Genomic DNA, 21,192 nt, shown 5'->3' with positions numbered 1-21,192 from the left:
TGCCAGTGCCATCTCATGAAATAAATTTCATTCTTCCTCCCATGACCTAAAACGGGTAGGACCATAAAAAAGCGGACTAAACTTATGAAAGAGATACTGATTTATGACTTGATAACAGGAAACAGGAGAATATTGAGGTTCATATATACTATACACCAGCTGTTAACATTTCCCCAGATTCTGAAATATCTACAACTGTGGAGCAGTGTCAAATGATGAACTCGCCTACCTGAGAGGGCTATGACATTGTTCCCCAGGTGTAAATTTGGTAAAAGAAGTAAGTGTGCCCCGTCACTGTGTACCAGCCTTTTATAAAAGAAAGATGTCTGAGCCAGAGTCCTCAAATCACTTCAACTGGTGACTTTGGAAGAATCTTCTTAAAACTTAAGGCTTGGATAAAACTATCAGAAGGTAGTAGAAAATGTTCTTCTATAGTAAAATGATGAGGTGGTATTTGTGGGGGAGTAGGTAGAAGACTGTTCCAGAACCTGTCTGTTCTTTACGTAATGATGTAGTCTGCCTACTTTGGGAGTGTTCGTCTACTGCTATCCAGGTTGGTGCTAAGAAATAAAAACGCACTAAGTACAGACTGGCCAGGCACAGTGGCTCACGCCTGTAATCTCAGCACTTTGGGAGGCCAAAGTGGGTGGAATCACTTGAGGCCAGGACTTTGAGACCAGCCTGGCCAACATGGAGAAACTCCATCTCTACTAAAAATACAAAAATTAGCGGGGCATGGTGGCACGCATCTGTACCTAGCTACTCAGGAGGCTATGCCGTGAGGATCACTTGAACCCAGGAGTCAGAGGTTACAGTGAGCAGAAATCATATGACTGCACTCCAGCCTGGACCACGGAGTGAGACTCCATCTCAAAAAAAAAAAAAAAAAAGAAAGCCCACACAGTAAGTACAGATTGATTGGTCTGGTGTGTACTAATGTAGGTGATAAGACTATAAACAAATAAAATCATTCATTATTGATTCTTAAAGATTTAGGTAGTACATGGAAGGGCAATAAGTATCATTTATGTGAGCTAAAATTATTTGCGAACTAGAGCTATAGGTTATTCTGTATTTTAAATTATTCCAGACCTGGATAATTTCAGAACTTCAGCTAAGGAAACAAAGAATTGAAATAGTTCACCATTATTCTAGTCCATCTTCCCAACTAATGCAACCTCACCTAGGTCTTCCAACTGTATTTTTTATTATTAGAGATCTGACTTTTTACAGTGTTCTAAAATTTTGTTAAAAGTCGAATTTTAAGACACACTTGAAAACTATAGCTTGTCATATCTCAAGAACCTTCTGATAAGATTATATTATGACAATATCGTCATCATGATGATACAAGGAAAAATTTGCGAGCTTGGGGCATACATTTTTCTTCAAAATGACATTTCTCATATTATTGAAAGGCGAGAGAAGTCTTACTTCATATGCCACAAAGAGGCAATGCAAGAGCAATAGAAGCAGTGTGAGCAAGCTGACAAGGAAGGGGTCTAGACTCGTGGGCGAGGACAGCAGAAACCACAGCTGATATTGTGACTGCTCCTGCCAAGCCAGCCCACTGAGATCAACACTCAAGAGAATGATTTCTTCAGGAAAGTCACTCAAACGCTAGTTTCATGAATGAATTCCTGTGAAATGTAGTCACACAAACAAAAGGACACAAAGAAGCAAATGGGAAAGAGACCAGGAAGCAAACATCAACCTGACACCAACGATGTTTTCAAGAAAGTCCTAGAGCCTTTCCTTTCATTTAAGTGTCCGATTGCTAGCTTCACAAATCTTCAGCAACATCACAGCAACTGTTGCTGTAAGAAAGCCTCTGAGTCCAAAAAATATCATGTTTCTTATTATCTGGTTTCAAAACAATAATACTCCTAATAATAGCCGACAGACATTAAGTATGTAGTATATGCTAAGCATGTATCTACTTTATTTTCCTCAAAATCTATCCTGTTAAGGAAATATTTAAGCAAAGAAATGCAATTACAACAACAGGCTACCATTTCCCCTATCAAAAATAGATTTAAAATATTTAATGAAAATATTCATTGCTGGTGAGGATGCAGCAGGTTAGAAGTGTTTATGATTAAGACTGCAGTTTCTGCAAGCTTTCAAAAAATCAGTCTACAATTGGGCACAGTGATTCACGCCTGTAATCCCAGCACTTGGGGAGGTCAAGGTGGGGGCACAGTTGGGGGGATCATTTGAAGTCAGGAGTTTGAGATCAGCCCAGGCAACATGGAGAAACTCAACTCTACTAAAAATAACAAAAATTAGCCAGGTGTGGTAGTGCATGCCTATAATCCCAGCTACTCTAGAGGCTGAGGCAAGAGAATCGATTGAACCCCAGAGACAGAGGTTGCAGTGAGCTGAGATCATGCCGCTGCACTCCAGGCTGGGTGACAGACTGTCTCAAAAAAAAAAAAAAAAAAAAATCAATCTACAAGCATGTTTCAGGAGCCTGTAAAATGTTCATACCATGTGATCATCTATCTATTTTAAGATATAATAGAAAATACAGAAAAGCTTGATACACAAACAGGTACCCTGGAGCACTGTGTAAAATAATGTAAATCATGGTAGAGTGCATGAGAGTGACCAGTTAAGGAAGGGAAATTGCTGAATTAGAAAGATGAAGGAAGGTGTCTGAAGAGGTAAGACCTGAATGATGAAAGTGAACCTTCATTGTGTTATTAATGTGTACTGAGTAATCTGTGCTTAAATTTGCACCTGATTTACCAGCCATGTGGACTCTTGCAGCCTCTCTCAGCCCATGGTGACCACCCTTCCATGCTGTGCAAGTCTGAGATGTTCTGAGGGCTCAATGTAGTCATCTTGCATCTCTCCTTGAATGGACCTTTGGCCTTAAACATTTAAGCTTGTTGTTTAGGCCATAGCTGGAGAGGTACACATTGTATGGGCTTTCCTGCCACTGTGCTGTTTCATGACCCGACTCAAAATTCAATGAAAAACAAGGTAGAAACTAGGCACAGTGGCTCATGCCTGTAATCCCAGCACTTTGGGAGGCTGAGGCAGGAGAATCACCTGAGGTTAGGAATTCAAGACCAGCCTTGCCAACATGGTGAAACCCTGTCTCTACTAAAAATACAAAAATTAGCCGGGCATGGTGGCAGGTGCCTATAATCCCAGCTACTTGGGAGGCTGAGGTAGGGGAAATTACTTGAACCCGGGAGGTGGAGGTTGCAGTGAGCTGAAATGGCACCACTGTACTCCAGCCTGGGTGAGAGTCAGACTTTGTCTCAAAAAAAAAAAAAAAAAAAAGAAAGAAAAACAAGGGAGAACTTTACCCAGGTGTGGGATTTCCTAACATCTAAGTCTTCTGATTTTCTTGAAGAAAATATATATAAAATGATTATTCATCTGTTTCCAAAAGGGAACTCAGACAGTCTGAAGAGAGTGGAAATTATTTGGCTAAGTACTTCAGCTTTAATACAGTTAATAACTCTGCTCACCTTCTGCTTTAAATGTATTTTTAATGTACAGGGAGGGCAGAGCAGAGGACTTTCTGAAGAGATAGGAGCTTTGTTTCTCCACATATGCTTGAAAACAACTAAGCATTTTGGGATCATAACTGCTATAAAATACATAATTATTTTAGGCATTATAATTTTGCTGTATTTTGTAAATTCCGAGTAATTGCATTTTTTTCTTTCTTGGTTTACCTGAAGTCCCTAATACTAACAAGTGTCTTGAAGGGGAGCCCATTGTTTTCCACGCCACTCATCTCTGCTCTGTATGACCCGCCACAAAAACAGTCAGTGGATTTTGACACAGGCAAATAGAAATGACGAATGCATTAGTTTAGACCTTAACCTCATGTACTTTCTATATAAAACAAAAGTCGTTTTGAACTTTGCAGTTGCCATTTAAACTATAATATGCTGTCAGCTTGATGTGTCTAACAGTAAAATAATTCTAGGTCTACTCATTTCTCCCAAGGTTACCTTCAAATACAAAAGCTGTGAAACTTCAAGTCATTGTTTTCATTTTCTTATACTGGATAAGATAAATGTCTTTCAGGTTCTCCACCTTTAAGACCATCTATTATGCCTCATTTTTATGCATTAGATTTCATTTTATTTAAAAACATACACTTATTTTTCCTGGTGACACCTTTGAAATGAAATTTCAGCTTCATAAGGCCCCTACCATAGTGATTAAAAGTTCTGACTTATCAAAATGTCCCACCTGCCACTGGCTACATTGCAGACGTTCCCAGAAATTTTTCTTTCTCTTCACTATTGTAGTACATTATGCATCATAGTTATCCATTGTATGTTACTTTGCATTATTACTCAAATTATATTTTAAATCTGTGGGGGACCAGGAGCTCGTTTGAAACTTCTCTGTCACTCAGTGCCTTAGGTATTCAATGAATATATTTAATGAATTAAAGAATATATTAAAATAACAATGAAAATGGCCTGTAATTTAAACATGGGAATGGCACAGAGTGTTCCACCTGAGTCAGCGATTGTTTCATACACTTACCCAGGAATGGATGCTTATCACCTGAGAAGCAGTGACTCCCCCACATGCAAGCGTGGCTGCATGTCATAGTGCAGAGGCCACGTGTGTATTCTCTTTGACAGACTTCAGGACTGGGCTGGGGACAGTGTGAAGGCAGAGTCATAGAAGCAAACTGGGCACAAGCCTTCATGCCCCTCTTGTTAAGTAGATCATAGGTACATATGCTGTGCTCGTACCTCAACCCTACAGTAATTATCTGTACTTCATTTCTTCTATTGTATACTTCTTATATTACACTATACTCAATAGTAAATCATTGTTAATATACCATATATTTTTACTTTGTGAAATGGGGTTTGTTGCCCCACTTAATAGATTAGAAATGGACTTTTATAGAGTGTGGAAATTCCAAAGGATTATGTGGCTAGTTAAGTGGCAGAGCCCAGAAATGAACCTATGTGTCCTTAGTTCTGAATCCACTGGCTGTTTCTATAACCCTCTGCTGTCTAGTAACTATGGAAATGTCTGGAATTATGACTGAAAAGTTATATAAATGTGCTTGAGAGATTCAGCTGGGGAAGTATAACTTTAAGATATATCTAGTTAAATATTCTGTAAAGTCTGGAACATAATTTTGTTACTTCTCATTAACAACATGTTTTCCTACATCTTGAAAACTTAAGATGCCCATAATTTAGTGTGGAGACTAGGGGTCCTTTTATTACTACCCTGAGCATAACCAGTTCTGACTTTAAGGAACAAGCAGCTTTGTGGAGAGAAAGATAAAATGGTACTGTCAGTTTAAGAACAAGTTCAGGCTGGACGCAGTGGTTCATGCCTGTAATCTTTGGGAGGCCAAGGCAGGCAGATCACTTGAGGTCAGGAGTTCAAGACCAGCCTGGCCAACATGGTGAAACCCCATCTCTACTAAAAATATAAAAATTAGCTGAGCGTGGTGGTGGGCACCTGTAATCCTAGCTACTCGGGAAGCTGAGGCAGGAGAATTGCTTGGACCTGGGAGGCAGAGGTTGCAGTGAACCGAGATTGCGCCATTGCACTCTAGCCTGGGTAACAGAGTGAGATTCCATCCAAAAAAAAAAAAAAAAAAGCAAGGTCAACAGCAAAGGGAGTAGTTTATTTTAATATGTGTAAAGTAAAATTTTAGGTAATTACTAACAAGCTATATATTATTCACAGTTGTAAGTGGTTTTGTCTGTATCATGACCTATTTTAGAATGAATACCTAAATGAAGATGTGGATGCTAGAGTTATTGAATACGAAGATAACCGGCCCCTTTTAGATATGTTTCTGCAAAAGCCAATGGGTTTACTTTCCCTACTTGATGAAGAAAGTAGATTTCCCAAGGCCACTGACCAGACTCTTGTAGGTGAGTTTTCAGCCCAGTGTGTCTGCATGGTTTTATGAATACAGTCATGTCATTCTGAATGATTTTTTAAGTGGCTTTAAATAATCTGGGAGAAAATTGCTGTCACAAAGCCTGCATATTTGACTTTCAAGAACAGCCTTTGGATTTTATACCTGGATCAGTGCATGTTTATGATAGGGTAAAATATTTAGTGATAAGCAAGCTTAAATATTGGACTTCTCCTTATTTTATGGTGAAGCCCAACCATAGAATTACAGGTTATAAATGACCCTAGAAATTTTCCAGCCCAAAATTAGAAATTGGTGAGCAAGGCAGAAGGACAGCTCTGGAATTGAAAAGAGGTAGTTAACAGGTAGAAAATAAATTAATCTCTGATGGCCTGTTCTATTCATTTATTTAATAGAGGCAAATCGCTTCAAATACCTTAATAACCTCTACAGCACATTAATAAGTGTTCATGATAATAATCCTAAGTCATTAAAGTAAGATTAAATGTTTCCATTTTTTGTGTTTGAGAAGGCAAAGATGTGTATAATGCATTTTTTAAAATCACCATCCACACTGGTTAAAATGAAAATGTTTTACTCCTTAAATGAAAAAAGGAAAAAACTTTAGATTTTTCAGATATCTGAAAAAATTGTTTTTAAATGTGGAGTATCATATTCCCTGATGATAGGAGATATTTTTTCTGTATAAAAAATACTTGCAGAAAATGTGGATTCACATCTTTCTGTCATTTACTTTTGTGACATGCAGAGCCTGTTTCTTACCATTAGGCCTGTGATGTTCCTTCCTTCTGACCCACTGATTGGCTTAATTTCTCCTCTAATGGAACAACACTAGCTGGAAAAGAAATTGACCCCAAAGTGGTGGGGAAAATCATTTCATAGCAGTCACTTTATCAAATGATCCTTCTAGAACAAGTTCTTTGAAGGTAGTATAATTGTTATAGAAATTCAGCTGCCTTTAAGATAATATTGTATTCTCATGTAATCAGTAATAATTTATAGCTCTGCAAGTAGAAAGAAGAGCGAAAACAACAGATTTTTAGGCTCATGGCTTAGCATCAAACTGTGCTGTACAAACCTCTTCGGTCAGTCTCAAGTAGTTCCCTTCCTCTGTACTAGTGGTTCTCAAAATGTGGTCCCCCACCAGGAACATCAGCATCACCTGAGAACTTGTTAGAAATGCAAATTCTTGGCTCCCATACCAAAATTACTGAGTCAGAAATTTTGGTGTTAGAGCCCAGCAACCTGTGTTATAACAAGCCTTCAGCCGGGTGCAGTGGCCCAGACCTGTAATCCCAGCACTTGGGGAGGCCAAGGCAGGGGGATCACCTGAGGTCAGGAGTTTGAGATCAGCCTGGCCAACATGGCAAAACTTCATCTCTACTTAAAAAATAGAAAAAAAATTAGCTGGGTGTGATGTCAGGTCCCCAGCTGCTCAGGAGGCTAAGACAGGAGAATTGCTTGAATCTAGGAGGCAGAGGTTACAGTAAGCCAAGATCATGCCACTGCACTAGCCTGGGCAACAAGAGCGAAACTCCATCTCAAACAAAAACAAAAACAAAAAAACCCTTGAGGTGACTCTGTTGTATGCCATGGCTTGAGGACTGATGCCCTAAATCATAAGGTAATGGTAGAAATTAACAATCTTGAGTTTTACTTTCCCATATTTAGTTCTATTCCAAATCTGCATATATTAGCTATGTAAAATTTTCTGTCTTTGTTCACTGCACCTTGTCCTTTTTATGGTAAATGATTCTTACAATATTTTTGAGGATCTCATATGTGCTTGATATTTGAGTTCAGTATTTTTCTACAGAAAAATTTGAAGGTAACCTGAAATCACAATACTTCTGGAGACCCAAAAGAATGGAACTTAGTTTTGGAATTCACCATTATGCAGGAAAGGTAAGAACTCTCAAGAATTACGACTAGGTTTCTCCTTAGCCTTTTAATGAATAATAGGATGGACATCAAAATGACAGCCCAAAATATTTATAGATTATGATAATGTCAAAACTGTCAGTTTCTGCCCCCACTGGCCCTAATTCTGCCCTCTGATGTCCTGTAACCCATCCTGTCCTTTGCCAGCCACTCACTATGGAGGCCACACCCACGCCAGGACACACACTTCTAGCCTCTATGCAAAAGAGGCTAAAAGAAAAGTCTTTCTCTTAGTTTAACAATCATAAAGTTATAGTTTTTCTAGAGGAATTATTTTTAAGTAACTTAAAAAAAAAAAAAAACAAGAAAGAAAAGACACAAGACTGAAAGAATCCTTGGGTGAGATCAGTTGGCAATGGTTACCTATTTTTTCCTTCTTTTAACAATGCCTGAGGACCTTTGCCTTTTTCAGACTTTAGATGATTCACTCTACTGCACTCTTTGTTCCTCCTCCCGTTCAAGAAGAGAAGGTGCCAGGCTGGTGGTATAGTCAGATAACTGAGCTAAGCCACATGGATGGATTATGATGTAGTTAAAGAAATGTCTCTACATTGACAGAAACACATTCCCACACCAGAGTGAACCTCAGATATGTTGTCCTAGACCCAGAGGATGCTTCCTTTCCTTCCTTCTGCAGAGAATGACAGTCACAATGATGTCATAAATATGGGAGGACAAAAAGGATATTCAAATCCAAATGAGAAATACATAAAAATAAGATTACATAGAACTTTAAGCATTTTAGAGTGCTTGGCAACCTCCATATGTCTGTCAACATTCCACTGACTTCCATCATTTTAAAAGTTTACCCTAAATCATTACAGTTATAGCCTAATGATTCTTAGCATGTCATTTTCCAATTAAAGCCTATTTTAAGCACCCATTAAGAATTGCATGCACCTGTAGTCCCAGCTACTTGGGAGGCTGAGACTGGAGAATTGCTTGAATCCTGGTGGCAGAGGTTGCAGTGAGCTGAGATCGCGCCACTGAACTCCAGCCTGGGCAACAGAGAAAGACTTAGTCTCAAAAAAAAAAAAAAAAAAAAAAGAATTGCCCATGATCATTTTGTCTAGTTGTTTTTAACAATTAGATTTTAACAATCTGTTAGTGTAATCAGGCTGCCATAGCAAAAATATCACAAGCTGCATGGCTTAAACAACAGAAATTTATTTTTTACAGCTTTGGAGGCTGACAGTTCAAGGTGCTCTCAGCAGGGTTAGCATATGGGAGGCCTTTCTTCCTGGCTTGAAGATGGCTGTCTTCTCAAGGTGTCCTCACATGGCCTTTGCTATGTGAACATAGGGAATGGGGAGAGATATCCCTAGTTCCTCTTCCTGCTCTTATAGGAACACAAGTCTTATTGTAGTAGGGTCCTACTCTGATACCTTATTTAGCATTAATTACCTCCCTAAAGGCCCTGTCTCCAAATATAGTCACAGTGAAAGTTTACATCTTCAACATCTGAATTTGAAAGAACACAATTTGACCCATAATGAATACTATACTGACCCATTCCACAAAAATCTTTGGATTACACTGATCTTTAAAAAGTCATAAAATTTGCCAAGCATGGTGGCTCAGGCCTGTAACCCTAGCACTTTGGGAGGCCGAGGTGGGAGGATCACTGGAGCTTAGGAGTTCAAGACCAGCCTGGGTTACATAGCAAGATCTGATCTCTAAAAATTATTTTTTAAGTAATAACATTATTTAGAAGTCCCAGAAACACAAAAAGCCACAATGTATTTAGATCACGCTACTGCTGAGATAAAAATTCATCGTGGCCAATTCAGGCAGGGCATGGTGGCTCACGCCTGTAATCCCCAAACTTTGGGAGGCTGAAGCGGGCGGACCACGAGGTCAAGAGATCGTGACCATACTGGCCAACACGGTGAGACCCCATCTCTACTAAAAATACAAAAATATTAGCCAGACGTGGTGGCATGAGCCTGTGGTCCCAGCTACTTGGGAGGCTAAGGCCGAAGAATCGCTTGAACCTAGGAGGCGGAGGTTGCAGTGAACCGAGATTGTGCCACTGCACTCCAGACTCTGTCTCAAAAAAAAAAATCTATCATGGCCAATTCAATACAGGTGAATCAATTATCATAGAAACAGAAATGACTTTGTGGCTTAGTATGCTTCCTTTATGCTGCTCCATCCCTCCAAATAGAGAAAAGAAACACACCAAATTCCCAACATAATAAATGAGAGGAATCAAACCCCTTTGGTCATTTCAACCCACATAAAATCAGTGAGACACAGCTGATAAGGGACTACCTTTGTAAATGCTTGTATCCCTGTTGTTCTACATACAGTAAGCTTATAATGAGTATCTATTGATGATGATGATGATGATGGTGATGATGATGGTGAGGAGGAGGAGGATAACAGTTGTGATGATTATGATAGCATACTTTGTCAACAGGTCCTCTATAATGCAAGTGGATTCTTAGCTAAAAACAGAGACACTCTTCCAACTGATATTGTGCTACTTTTGAGGTCATCTGACAACAGTGTAATTCGGCAACTAGTCAACCACCCTCTGACAAAAACAGGTAAGGCAATTTTCCTTACCTGCAAGTTTCCTCAAGCCCAATAAAATAGTTTTTATCTCTGTGCTTTTCATGAATTTCATCCTTAATTTTTCATGTGAGTTTGTTTTTGGCTCACTAAATATTCATTTGTTAATATCCTCTGCCCCAGATCATCTGAAGAAAATATAAAAATGAATATAAACAAGCTAGTATTTCATTAAAGATAAGTGTTTACAGCACTCACTCAGAAAATATGGTGGTATTGTTAGATACTCACTACAAGAGTACACTAACTTCCAGAGTTCATAATTACCTCTGCAAATCAGGAGTGGGCAGCTTTGGAATGATTCTTTGAGGTGTTAACAGTTTGGTGAACTCTCTTATTGATTAAAAATGGATGTGTCTTTGTTCCACCCAACCATAATACACCCTTGCATTTGCTGTAAGTAGAAAAAATATAGTTTGGGTTGTTTTTCCTTAGTGGAGTTTAAAATTGTTCTCTGAATTTCTTTTTTCAAAGTTTTACTGAGGTATAACTGAAATAAAAGAAACAGCACACATTTAAACATTAAAATTTGATGAGTGTTTCACATATATAAGCACCTGTAAAACTATCACCATGACTAATAGTGAACATACCCATCACCCACACATGATGTTTCCTCATGACCCTTTATAATCCTTCCCTCCACTCCTCCTTGTCCCATCTAGTTATTCTAGCACCATTTGTTGAAGAGATTATTTCCCCCCCATTGAATTCCTTTGACACTCCTTGAAAAATCAGTTGACTAATAAATAGGTCTATTTCTGGACCCTTTATTGTGTGTCATTGATATTACTCTGTCTTTAGGCCAGTGCCATACTTCTTGATTACTGTAGATTTCTATAAAGTCCTGAAATCAGGCAGTATAACTTATATTGACTTTGTTCTTATTCAGGCTTGTTTAAGTAATTATAATTTGTTTGCTTTTCCATACAAGTTTTAGAATGAGCTTGTCAATTTCTACCAAAACTCTTGGTTGGGTTTTGATTGGGATGCATTGAAACTATATATCAGTAATGGGAGAACTGGTATCTTTCCAATATTAAATCTTCTAATCAGCACAGTATAACTCTCCACTTATTTAAGTCTTCCTTAATTTCTCTCAGAAGTATTTTGTAGTTTTCAGTGTACAAGTTTTGCACATCCTTTGTCAAATTATCTGCTAGTGTATCACATTCTTATGTGATTATAAATGATAATTTTTAGCTGAAATTCTGTTTTTTTGCCAGTATAAGTCTAATTGATTTTTGTATATTGATTTTTTCTCCTGCAACCTTGCTAAACTCATTTGTCAGAGTACCTTTTTTTGTTAATTCCAAAGGATTTTCTGCACAGATGATCATGTCATCTGTGAAGAAAGGATTTTGCCCTTTCTTTTCCTATATGTTTCCTTTTGACTTCTTTCTCCTTGGTTGCACTGGCTAGAATCACCAATGCAACCTCTGGTGTTGAATACAGAACAGGTTGCAAGAATGAATATTCTTGCCTTTTTCCTGATCTTGGGGTAAAAGTAGTTAGTCCTTCACCACTGAATATAATATTAACTGTAGATTTTTCCATAGATGCCCTTTATCAGGGGAGAAGTTACTTTTTATCCCTAATTTGCTGAGTTTTTTTCAGGTATGCATGTTGTATTTTGTTAGATGCTTTTTCCACATCGATTGAATAGATTATTCTTATTTTTTAATTTTTTGTTATTTTTTAAATTGATAGCTAAAATTGTATTTATTGTGTACAATGTGATGTTTTGAAGTATATGTACATTGTAGAATAATGAAATCCAGCTAATGAACATGGACATTATTGTATGTAATTATTTGTGGTGAGAACACTTAAAATGTACTTTCTTCACAATTTTCAAGTATATAATACGTTGCTATTAACTATAGTTACCATGTTATACAATAGATCTCTTGAACTTATTTATCCTATCTAGTTGAAACTTTTTAGGCTTTGACCAGCATTTCCCCAACCCACTTCCTCCCACTGCAACCAACCCAACTGCTAGTAACCACCATTCCACTCTCTAGCTCTATGAAATCAGCTTTTTTAGATTCCACAAATTCCATCCAGTATTCATCTTTTTGTGACTGGCTAATTTCACTTGTGGTGTCCTTCAGGTTCAACCATGTTGAGCAGTGTTCCTGTGTGTGTGTGTGTGTGTGTGTGTGTGTGTGTGTGTGTGTGTGTGTACACATTTTCTTTATCCAATCATCCATTGATGGACACCTAGGTTGATCATATCTTAGCTGCTATGAACAATGCTCCATCTGTTAAATGGTGAGTCACTGATTTTGTAATCATTCTTGGGAAAAGCCTCAAATGGTCATGATGCATTATACTTTTTATATATTGATGAATTCAGTTTGCAAACATTTTTTAAGAATGTTTGCATCTATGTTTATGAGTAATATTGCATTGCGGTTTTATTACCCTTTTTTGTGATTTTGGAATCAGAGTAATGCTGGCCTCACAGAATGAATTGAGAAGTATTGCCCTTTTCTTCAGTTTTCAGGAATAGTAGAATGAACATTATTTCTTTCTAAATTGACGTGTAGAATGCACCAGTGAAGCCAACTGGACCTGAAGAATTTTTTGTAAGGTTTTCAACTACAAATTCAATTTGTTTAATAAATATAAGGCTATTTGAGTTATCTAATTTTTGAATGAGCTTCAGTAGATTGTGTCTTTTAAGAACTTTATTTCATCGACATAGTCAAATTTATTGACACAAAGTTGATTATAATATTCTATTACTATCCTTTTAATATCTGTAGATCCCGGAGTTATATCAGCTCTCTTATAACTGACACTGGTAATTTGTGTCTTCTCTCATTTTATTCTTGATGGATTTCCTAGAAATGTATTAATTTTATTGATCATCTCAAAGAACCAGCTTATGGTTTCATTAATTTTCTTTATTGGTTTTGTTTCTATTTCATTCTCTTTTTCTTTCTCTTTCATCTTTATTGTTTTCTTTTTCTACTTACTTTGTGTTTTATTTTGTTTTCTTTTTTAATTTCTAAGGTAAAAACTTAGATCATTGATTTAAGAAGACATTTCTTCTTTTCTAATATTGGCACTTAAATGGGTTATTTATAAGAGTTTATAAGGTTTCCAAATATGGTAAGATTTTCCTAATGTTATTTATGGACTTCAAATTTAACTTTATAGTGTTCAGAGATCATACTTTGTATTATTTAATCCATTAACTTTATTGCGATATGTTTTAAGACCCATAATAATGCCTTATTTTATTTTTGTTTGCGCTTGAAAATATGTTTATTCTGCTTGTTGTTGGATGAAGTGTTCTATAAATGTCAATTAGGTCCACTGAAAGTATTGATCATGCCTTCTGTATTCTTACTGTTTTTCTCTCTCCTGGTTCTATCAATTACTGAGAGAAGGGTTTTTAAATATTTGGCTACAAATGTCAATTTGTCTATTTTAAATTTTTTCAGTTTTTGCTTATGTATTTTTTTAAATTTATTCCTAAGTACTTTATTCTTTTTTTTCCCATTTATTTTATTGCATTTTAGGTTTTGGGGTACATATGAAGAACATGCAAAATTGTTGCATAGGTACACACGTGGCAGTGTGATTTGCTGCCTTCCTCCCCATCACCTACATCTGGCATTTATCCCCTTGCTATCTCTCCCCTGCTCCCCACCCCCCACCGTCCCTCCTCTATTTCCCCCCAACTGACCCCAGTGTGTAGTGCTCCCCTCCCTGTGTCCATGTGTTCTCATTGTTCAACACCCGCCTATGAGTGAGAACATGTGTTGTTTGATCTTCTGCTCTTCTGTCAGTTTGCTGAGAATGATGGTTTCCAGGTTCATCCATATCCCTACAAAGGACCCAAACTCATCGTTTTTTATGGCTGCATAATATTCCATGGTGTATATGTGCCACATTTTCCCTATCCAGTCTATCGTCGATGGGCATTTGGGTTGGTTCCAGGTCTTTGCTATTGTAAACAGTGCTGCAATGAACATTCATGTGCATGTGTCCTTATAGTAGAACGATTTGTAATCCTTTGGATATATACCCAGTAATGGGATTGCTGGGTGAAATGGAATTTCTATTTCTAGGTCCTTGAGGAATCGCCACACTGTCTTCCACAATGGTTGAACTAATTTACACTCCCACCAACAGTGTAAAAGTGTTCCTATTTCTCCACATCCTCTCCAGCATCTGTTGTCTCCAGATTTTTTAATGATCGCCATTCTAACTGGCGTGAGATGGTATCTCAATGTTGTTTTGATTTGCATTTCTCTGATGACCAGTGATGATGAGCATTTTTTCATATGTTTGTTGGCCTCATGTATGTCTTCTTTTGTAAAGTGTCTGTTCATATCCTTTGCCCACTTTTGAATGGGCCTGTTAAGTTTTTTTCTTGTAAATCTGTTTTAGTTCTTTGTAAATTCTGGATATCAGCCCTTTGTCAGATGGGTAAACTGCAAAAATTTTTTCCCATTCTGTTGGTTGCCGATTCACTCTAATGATTGTTTCTTTTGCTGTGCAGAAGCTGTGGAGTTTGATTAGGTTCCATTTGTCTATTTTGGCTTTTGTTGTCAATGCTTTCGGTGTTTTGGTCATGAAGTCCTTGCCTACACCTATGTCCTGAATGGTTTTGCCTAGATTTTCTTCTAGGGTTTTTATGGTGTTAGGTCTTATGTTTAAGTCTTTAATCCATCTGGAGTTAATTTTAGTGTAAGGTGTCAGGAAGGGGTCCAGTTTCTGCTTTCTGCACATGGCTAGCCAGCTTTCCCAACACCATTTATTGAACAGGGAATCCTTTCCCCATTGCTTGTTTTTGTCTGGTTTGTCAAAGATCAGATGGCTGTAGATATGTTGTGTTGCCTCCGAGACCTCTGTTCTGTTCCATTGGTCTATATCTCTGTTTTGGTACCAGTACCATGCTGTTTTGATTACTGTAGCCTTGTAGTATAGTTTGAAGTCCGGTAGTGTGATGCCCCCTGCTTTGTTCTTTTTGCTTAGAATTGACTTGGCTATGCGGGCTCTCTTTTCGTTCCATATGAAGCTTAAGGCGTTTTTTTCCAGTTCTGCAAAGAAGGTCATTGGTAGCTTGATGGGGATAGCATTGAATCTGTAAATTACTTTGGGCAGTATGGCCATTTTCACGATATTGATTCTTCTTAACCATGAACATGGAATGTTTCTCCATCTGTTTGTGTCCTGTCTTATTTTGTTGAGCAGTGGCTTGTAGTTCTCCTTGAAGAAGTCCTTTACGTTCCTTGTTAGTTGTATTCCTAGGTATTTTATTCTCTTTGTGGCAATTGTGAACGGAAGTTTGTTCTTGATTTGGCTCTCTTTAAGTCTGTTATTGGTGTATAGAAATGCATGTGATTTTTGCACATTGATTTTGTATCCTGAGACTTTGCTGAACTTGCTTATCAGTTTCAGGAGGTTTGGGGCTGAGACGATGGGGTCTTCTAGATATACAATCATGTTGTCTGCAAATAGAGACAATTTGACTTCCTCCTTTCCTATTTGAATGCCCTTTATTTCTTTTTCTTGCCTGAGTGCTCTGGCTAGAACTTCTAACACTATATTGAATAGCAGTGGTGAGAGAGGGCATCCTTGTCTGGTGCCACATTTCAAGGGGAATGCTTCCAGTTTTTGCCCATTCAGTATGATATTAGCTGTTGGTTTGTCATAAATAGCTTTTATTATTTTGAGATATGATCCATCGATACCTAGCTTATTGAGGGTTTTTAGCATAAAGGGCTGTTGAATTTTGTCAAAGGCCTTCTCTGCATCAATTGAGATAATCATGTGGTTTTTGTCTTTGGATCTGTGTATGTGGTGAATTACGTTTATAGACTTGCGTATGTTGAATCATCCTTGCATCCCCGGGATGAAGCCTACTTGATCATGGTGGATAAGCTTTTTGATGTGCTGTTGCAATCGGCTTGTCAGTATTTTATTGAAGATTTTTGCATCTATGTTCATCATGGATATTGGCCTGAAGTTTTCTTTTCTTGTTGAGTCTCTGCCGGGTTTTGGAATCAGGATGATGTTGGTGTCATAAAATGATTTGGGAAGAATTCCCTCTTTTTGTATTGTTCGGAATAGTTTCAGAAGGAATGGTACCAGCTCCTCTTTGTACGTCTGGTAGAATACAGCTGTGAACCCATCTGGACCTGGGCTTTTTTTAGGTGGTAAGCTCTTAATTGCTACCTCAACTTCAGACCTTGTTATGGGTCTGTTCAGGGTTTCGGCTTCTTCCTGGTTTAGGCTTGGCAGGAGGCAAGTGTCCAGGAATTTATCCATTTCTTCCAGGTTTATTAGTTTGTGTGCATAGAGTTGTTTGTAATAGTCTCTGATGATGGTTTGAATTTCTGTGGAATCTGTGGTGATATCCCCTTGATCGTTTTTTATTGCATCAATTTGGTTATTCTCTCTTTTCTTTTTTATTAATCTGGCTAGTGGTCTGTCTATTTTGTTGATCTTTTCAAAAAATCAGCTCCTGGATTTATTGATTTTTTGAAGAGTTTTTTGTGTCTCTATCTCCTTCAGTTCTGCTCTGATCTTAGCTATTTCTTGTCTTCTGCTAGACTTTGAGTTTTTTTGATCTTGCTCCTCTAGCTCTTTCAGTTTTGACGATAGGGTATCAATTTTTGATCTCTCCTTGCTTCTCATGTGGGCACTTATTGCTATATATTTTCCTCTAGAGACTGCTTTAAAGGTGTCCCAGAGATTCTGGTAAGTTGTGTCTTCATTCTCGTTGGTTTCGAAGAACATCTTTATTTCTGTCTTCATTTCATTGTTTATCCAGTCAACATTCAAGAGCAAGTTGTTCAGTTTCCATGAAGCTGTGCGGTTTTGGGTTTGTTTTTGAAGTCTGAGTTCTAACTTGATTGCACTGTGGTCTGAGAGACTGTTTGTTACGATCTCCGTTCTTTTGCATTTGCTGAGGGGTGATTTACTCCCAATTATGTGGTCAGTTTTAGAGTAGGTGTGATGTGGTGCTGAGAAGAATGTATATTCTGTGGCTTTGGGGTGGAGAGTTCTGTAAATGTCTATTAGGTTAGCTTGTTCCAGGTCTGAGTTCAAGTCCTGGATATCCTTGTTAATTTTCTGTCTGGTTGATCTGTCTAATGTTGACAATGGGGTGTTAAAGTCTCCCACTGTTATTGTGTGGGAGTCTGAGTCTCTTTGTAAGTCATTAAGAACTTGCCTTATGTATCTGGGTGCTCCTGTATTGGGTGCGTATATATTTAGGATCGTTAGCTCTTCTTGTTGCATTGATCCTTTTACCATTATGTAATGTCCCCCTTTGTCTCTTATGATCTTTATTGCTTTAAAGTCTAATTTATCAGAGATGAGAATTGCAACTTTTTTTTGCTCTCCATTTGCTTGGTAAATCTTCCTCCATCCCTTTATTTTGAGCCTTTGTGTATCCCTGCATGTGAGTTGGGTTTCCTGGTTACAGCACACCGATGGGTTTTGTCTTTTTATCCAATTTGCCAGTCTGTGTCTTTTGATTGGGGCATTTAGTCCATTTACATTTAGGGTTAATATTGTTATGTGTGAATTTGATACTGCCATTTTGGTGCTAGCTGGGTGTTTTGCCCTTTAGTTGAGCTGGTACTTGTTGTTCCTTTATATGTGTAGAGCCTCTTTCAGGAGCTCTTGTAGAGCTGGCCTGATGGTGACGAAATCTCTGAGTATTTGCATGTTCCCAAAGGATTTTATTTTTCCTTCACTTATGAAACTTATGTATTTTTAAACTATATTGTTAGGTACATAAACATTTTAAATTGTTATGTCTTCTTGACAGATTGACTCCTTTGTTATTATGTAATGACCCTTTTCATCCTTGACAGTATTGTTTGTTCTGAAATCTACTTTGCCTGTCATTAATATAGAGACTCCAGCTCTCTTATGATTAGTGGCTGGAGTATGTTTTTCCATACTCTTAATTTCAACTTATTTTTGTTTTTTATATTCAAAGTAGGGTTTTTCTAAACAGCACGTAGCTGGGTCTTGTTTTTTTTTTTTTTTAATCCAGTCTGACAATGTCTGCCTTTCAATTGTGAGACTATTTACATTTAATATGATTAGTAATATGGTTGGATTTGACTCTTATGATCTTGCCATTTGTTTTCTGTTGGTTATATCTGCTTATTTTCCCAGGCTTTACTTAAGTTCCCTCACTCCCTGCATTTCAGGCTGACACCTCTCCAAGAAGAAAGCTGGCACAATCAGAGGGCTCACCCCATTGGTCTTCCTTCTCTTAGGGATCAATGTCCTTACAATGCTTGACACGCAATGTGTAAAACCTGTTTTCCATTTTGTATGTCTTTTTAGTTGTTTGGGGTGGGAAAGTTAATCTAGTCTGTGTTACTTCATCTGGTCCACAAGCAAAAGTCATTACTTTCGACTTTGATAATTGCCCTCCCTTTCCATATGCACCAACAGCATCTATGCATCTAACTCCATGTTTTTCCCCCTTATAAAATATGCAGGCAGGTTCTAGATACTATGTTGTGTTGCTTGACTATCAGCAGACCAGTGTCTGGTTGGCTGGTGAGAAGAGAAGAACTTGATAGTCGAGTGTGTTTCAATAAACTCAGAGTCTCAGAGATAGCAAAGACATATAGATTTTATATTCACCCAGATGTGCAAACACATAATAATAATCATAGACAACTGTGTTATCTATTATGTGCCAGGCATCATTCTAAGCACCTTCAATTGCTCCTAACAACAACATAATAAGGAGGCACTACTTTTTTTTACAAATAAGACATTAAGGCTTAGAAGTGTTGAGCAGCTTTCCTAAGGTTTCTAAATGGAAAGTGTTAGAATTAGAGTTTTTCAGTTCTATATTATGCTGTCTTCAAGATTCTAAAATAACCATGGCCCTTTGCATCTATGACTTCACATATGACATATAGTTCAGCCATTTTTAAGGGAAAGTACACCACAGTTCCTTGCAGCTCACATCATTAGTTGGGTTTATCACACATTTGTTCATTATGTGAACTATAAAAACCAAAATGGATATATTTCTGAAATTAAGGTCTATGCTAATTTTAGTTCCTGTTGATCTACATAAATGAATTTAAGCAAAATTCTTGAAACTGCTACTCTAAAGATCATCTGTTTCTGTCTGTCCACTTTATAGTCAGTAAGTTTCACATTTGAAAAGTGAACAGGGCAGTGTGCAGGGCAAGCCCAGCATGGAAGCTGTTGCACACACCTGTCTCAGCCCTTCCCCTGGAGTTCGGAGGGAAGGGAGGAAACAGAATGAAGGCACTGCCAGGCATGCCCCCAGCACGATTTCTTCCTGCACCATCTCAGGACAGTCTTTTGCAACCATAAAGAATGGGAAAGATTTGCCAAAAACATTTAGCCTCTATTTATCACCTAAAAGAAGGAGAGAGACAAGAAATAATCTTTCTGAATTGCTACTGCATTTTGGAAATATTTTGCAAACTATTAGGATAATAAACTCTTGGACTGTGGGTTGATTGGTTCTTAGTGCATTTCAGCGGTCTTTGTGTGCCAGAGATATTATCACATTTCATCTAAACTCTGTGAAGTAATCACCATTATTCCCATTTTATGGATTCTGGGTGCAGATCAGAGACTAAGTAAATGATCCAAAGGCAACACAGTTAAAGTACTATACCTGGAATTCAAAGCCAAGTCTTTCTGGCCCCTCAGGCCATAATTTTTTCACTGCTTTGGATTGTGTGCATTTGAGTAGTCCCTAGAATGAAGCACATGTTTCTGAAAGTTAGATTGTAAAAGGCCATTACCTCCAACCATAGTTGATTTGCTTATAACCATCTTATGCAAATTGATGATTCATATGATTCTTCAGGCCCATTGTAAAGCTTAGCTTTCATTAAAGAAAATCTCAGATGCCATTTATTACACAAAAGTATAAGAAGCAAACTGTTCCCTCCATCACAATCATCTCAAGCCTTCTGGCAATTGAAAGGAAACCCAACACTTACCTCTGCATTTTCTGTTTTCCAAGCTAGATAATTTATTTCTGAACTTTTGCTGTAAATTTTCACATATTTTTTTATTCCTAAGTTCCTTCATAAATAGTTAACCAAACATGTGAGTATGACTATTGTAGTATTAACAATAGTTATTTTAACATGTAAGTAAATGGGAAAAATCATCTAGCCATTAAGGATTCTAAAAGGTATATTAAGTTTTTTCTACATTCCCATAGGTAATCTGCCACATTCTAAAACTAAAAATGTTATAAACTATCAAATGAAGACTTCAGAAAAATTAATCAATCTGGCAAAGGTAAGAAGATGCATTTTTTTCTTGTCAGTGAGTCTAAGAATCTAACCTGTACAATGGCAATATTTATGTGCTTCTCAAAGTCAACACCTTCATTTAATTTTTCTTCCTTTGATCTTGCTTTTCTGTTTGAATAGATATTTATGTTATGTTCATGTTACTGCTAGGGGCTAAAATAATCAGGCATTTCTGATATATTAATATTTCTAACTCTTCTTTTTTAGCTAGTTTTTGGGGGGATTTTTTGTTTTTGTTTGTTGTTTGTGTATTTGTTTGTTTTGAGACTGGAGTCTCACTGTGTCACCCAGGCTGGAGTGCAATGGCACAATCTCGGCTCACTGCAACCTCTGCCTCCTGGGCTCAAGTGATTCTCCTGCCTCAGCTTCCCGAGTAGCTGAGATTACAGGCACCCACGCCTGGCTCATTTTTGTATTTTTAGTAGAGCCAGAGTTTCACCATATTGGCCAGGCCTATCTCAA

General features: G+C 37.6%; 1 protein-coding gene across 1 annotated transcript in view; it reads left to right on the top strand.

Moving 5' to 3' along the window:
• The window catches only part of MYO3A (myosin IIIA), a 242,248-nt gene that overhangs the window by 165,974 nt on the left and 55,082 nt on the right, over positions 1–21,192 (top strand). Inside the window, exons 18-21 of the mRNA XM_032244076.1 lie at positions 5,738–5,891; positions 7,716–7,804; positions 10,263–10,392; positions 20,637–20,716. Coding sequence (XP_032099967.1) covers positions 5,738–5,891; positions 7,716–7,804; positions 10,263–10,392; positions 20,637–20,716 — 453 coding nt within the window. The remainder of the gene's footprint in view (positions 1–5,737; positions 5,892–7,715; positions 7,805–10,262; positions 10,393–20,636; positions 20,717–21,192) is intronic.

The sequence above is a fragment of the Sapajus apella genome, unplaced genomic scaffold (assembly GCF_009761245.1).
Source record: "Sapajus apella isolate SASKATOON/1434 unplaced genomic scaffold, GSC_monkey_1.0 scaffold53, whole genome shotgun sequence".
In the NCBI taxonomy this organism is placed as follows: Eukaryota; Metazoa; Chordata; class Mammalia; order Primates; family Cebidae; genus Sapajus; species Sapajus apella.
The sequence above is the reverse complement of the archived record's forward strand: the minus strand, read 5'-3'. Positions and strand labels throughout refer to the sequence as shown.